This window comes from Triticum aestivum, chromosome 5B (assembly GCF_018294505.1).
Source record: "Triticum aestivum cultivar Chinese Spring chromosome 5B, IWGSC CS RefSeq v2.1, whole genome shotgun sequence".
Lineage (NCBI taxonomy): Eukaryota > Viridiplantae > Streptophyta > Magnoliopsida > Poales > Poaceae > Triticum > Triticum aestivum.
The window spans coordinates 419,440,156-419,443,043 of record NC_057807.1 but is presented as its reverse complement, the minus strand read 5'-3'; the positions used below and the strand labels follow the sequence as shown (position 1 = coordinate 419,443,043).

General features: G+C 44.3%; 1 protein-coding gene across 1 annotated transcript; it reads left to right on the top strand.

Annotated features, from left to right (window-relative positions):
• Positions 1-253: 253 nt before the first annotated feature.
• Positions 254-1,856, top strand: LOC123116276 (uncharacterized). The gene is made up of 5 exons (XM_044537258.1): positions 254-365; positions 506-585; positions 844-1,069; positions 1,279-1,471; positions 1,552-1,856. Exons 2-5 carry the CDS (start codon positions 530-532, stop codon positions 1,677-1,679), a joined length of 603 nt encoding a protein of 200 aa, XP_044393193.1. The 5' UTR covers positions 254-365; positions 506-529; the 3' UTR covers positions 1,680-1,856.
• The last annotated feature ends 1,032 nt before the right edge of the window (positions 1,857-2,888 follow it).

The window sequence follows — 2,888 nt, the reverse complement described above, 5'->3', positions numbered from 1 at the left end:
GATACAGTGCACTCTGAGCCGGCCATTTCAGAGCCCCCTGTGCGTTTGCTCGACAGTATGCCGCATAAGGCAACACATAGGAGCTCGCTCCCCAATAGTCCCTCCGAGTCCGGTGATGGGAGAGACACATTTTGGGTCGGGCCGGTTCGTTAGCGAAGGGATCGAACGCGACCGGCCCAATAGGACCTCCGAGTCCGAGAGATGATGTGGTTGACCTGGTGGCTGGGCCTGCCATCATTATTTACTTCCGTCGCTGAAACGCAACGAGGGATTTCTTGTAGGGAAACACTTCCAATCTCAACCGCAACCCTCTTCGCCAAGCGCGGGGAATTGCTCTTTAGCCCTGTTGTTCGACCAGGTCTTGGGTGAGTCCCTCTCTCGCGACCCCTATCTCTGCGTACGGGTTGATCTAGTTTGTGATTCTCTCTCGCGATCCCTATCTTTGCATGTGCGCTCATCTGGTTTTGTTTGATAATCCTCGCTAATTTACGATTCGTCTGTGAAGTAACGGAGAGACTGCTCGGCGGTCATGTCCGTAACCAGGGTGGTAACCGCTGCTTCTCTGGAAGGTGCCCAGTATTACCCGTATGTATGCAGCAGCCATCTTATCTCATATATTATTTTTCATGATTCATAATATGGTTTACTATATTTTTTTTATACAATCCCAATTTTAGTTTAAAACTTAAAATATCTAAACATCACAACCGTTAAAGTAGTAAGTTAATAGAGCTGATTCATGCAAACTCTCAAATTCAACTATCCTTTTGTTGCAACCATACTAGTAGTTGTTGATTAAGCTTTAATACGTTAATTTCCCCTCTCTTTTTTTTCCTATTGTAGTTACGACACACGATTGGAGACATGGGAGGATCCCACTCCTGGATCGTCGACCTCAACAAAAACTCTGGAGGAAATGACTGCTGACTGCATTGCGGCCACCAGGCTTAGGAATAGCCTCCGGCCCAAGGGTCCAACCCGTGCGGATATGTGGAGACGCAAGCAAGATCGTGAACGCAAGACCTTGGTCTCCGGGCTCAACTCCTACGCCAAGCAAAACAATATGCAGGTTAACACAAATAATATTTTATCTACAACCACCCAAATTAGTAACTTACATTTAGTTATTTTGAAGTTACACTTGCAATTTGGAATTTACTATATAGAGCTAGATATATTATACACACTTTGTTCCTAAATACAAGATGTTTTGGCAGTTTAAAACTGCCGAAACGTCTTACATTTAGTACTAATTAAGGCATGCCATTCATATTTCAGCCAGATGAGCTGGAGTTTGTGGAAGTGAAAGGGAGGGCTCAAATTCTTGAAGGCTCAACAGAATATCTGCACTTTAACTTTTTGGTGAAACAAGTGGATGGCACAACAAAGTTATTTTTTGCTGAGATAAATGCCTACTGTAGGGGGGAGAAGGATGTTTATCTATGCACCTCTTTGGTACAAAGTGACTGTGGTATGTATATTTGTATTGTTTTCCCTTCTATTTGTTGTTGGTCATCTTGAATGCTGATACATTTTTTGATATCTTTGAAGGTCCTTGTTTCGGGTGTATCCGAGATAGAGATCTTAAGCACCCCACTAGTGGTGCCTATTTGGCTGGTCGCAAGTATCCACATTACATCTGCGAGGAGATTGACAGTGATGATGATGATTATATGTAAATTATTGTGTCTTGATCACTCCGAGTGTGTAGTCCATTAGGAAGATCTCTATTGTTTGAGTTCCCTCTCGCAAAGGGGTGATCTGTTCTAATGCCTTCTTTTAGAACTGTGTATGACTGAAGCAAAAGGATAATTATATATCTAAAAAATTCTATAATAATGAAGTTATCTTAACCATTTAAGTCAGAATCACCCAGTTCAGAATAGCCACACTTTTTGTTTGGTTGAGTGATTGGGGACAAGCCAAACTTTTGGGATACTCACCACCAGTTTTGCTTTAGACGAGGCATGAGAGTAGGTATACTGCATTACCCCCTCAATTGATGCCATTTGAGCAATATAGCATAGATTAGGAGAAAGGTTTTTTATAAAAGGAATTTTAGATCTAAAAGGGATTGTACGTTGCATGTCCGAGATTGAAAATTGCGTCGAACCAAGTAGAGGAAGGGCACACTTGCAACCCTTGTCATACCATGCTTTAACAACAATAGCGCTTGCCATGTCCCTAGAAATCCCCCAACATTGGTTGGAGGATACAGAAATCCCTTGGCATCGGTTGGAGCATCATCCTATGCAACCCAAGCTTGCAAACCACCGGTCCAAGGTGTTTGGAGAAATCAGAACATATCACAAAACTAAACGAAAGGAGATGACGAAGTCACCCCATCAATAGTCGGCCAATTGCTCTCCTTAATAGACAAATCATCCGCCAAGATCTACAGAGAGCCAACGGATCTAGCGACAAATGTTCTCATAGTCGGTGCCGGATCGGACGCCTTTGAGATGGGAAAAGGCTGGAGAGACCTTATCTCGACACATCGTTGTCGCTACCACCTCATCGAGGCCGCCAGGGAAACAAATTTAAGGAAAAAAAGTAACATACAGGTCTCCACTTCCCCCACTGAACATACAAGAGGGGGGGGGGCCAAGGAGGCGTCATGGAGGAACCTCTAGCAGCGATGGGTCGCACCACTGAATGGTCTCTGAAGCTGTCGGAGTTTGACATCAAGTTCAAAAGCACCATGTCATCAAGAGCAGAGTACTACCAGAGTTCATTGCTGAATGGACCTCCACCCCTCCTGAAGATCCTGAGCCCACTTCCCTAACTGGGAAGGAAGATGAGGATGAGTGGGTAATGTACTTTGATGGTTCATTCTCACTAGAACGAGCGGGAGCTCGCGTCATGCTGGTCTCCTCAACTGGTGAACA

What these genes read in the sequence shown, in the direction of transcription:
- LOC123116276 (XM_044537258.1), top strand. Translation starts at nt 530, where the DNA reads ATGTCCGTAACCAGGGTGGTAACCGCTGCTTCTCTGGAAGGTGCCCAG. An exon ending in GAAGGTGCCCAGTATTACCC is followed by an intron (nt 586 to 843) that starts GTATGTATGCAG and finishes TTCCTATTGTAG; the next exon opens with TTACGACACACGATTGGAGA. An exon ending in CCAAGCAAAACAATATGCAG is followed by an intron (nt 1,070 to 1,278) that starts GTTAACACAAAT and finishes TTCATATTTCAG; the next exon opens with CCAGATGAGCTGGAGTTTGT.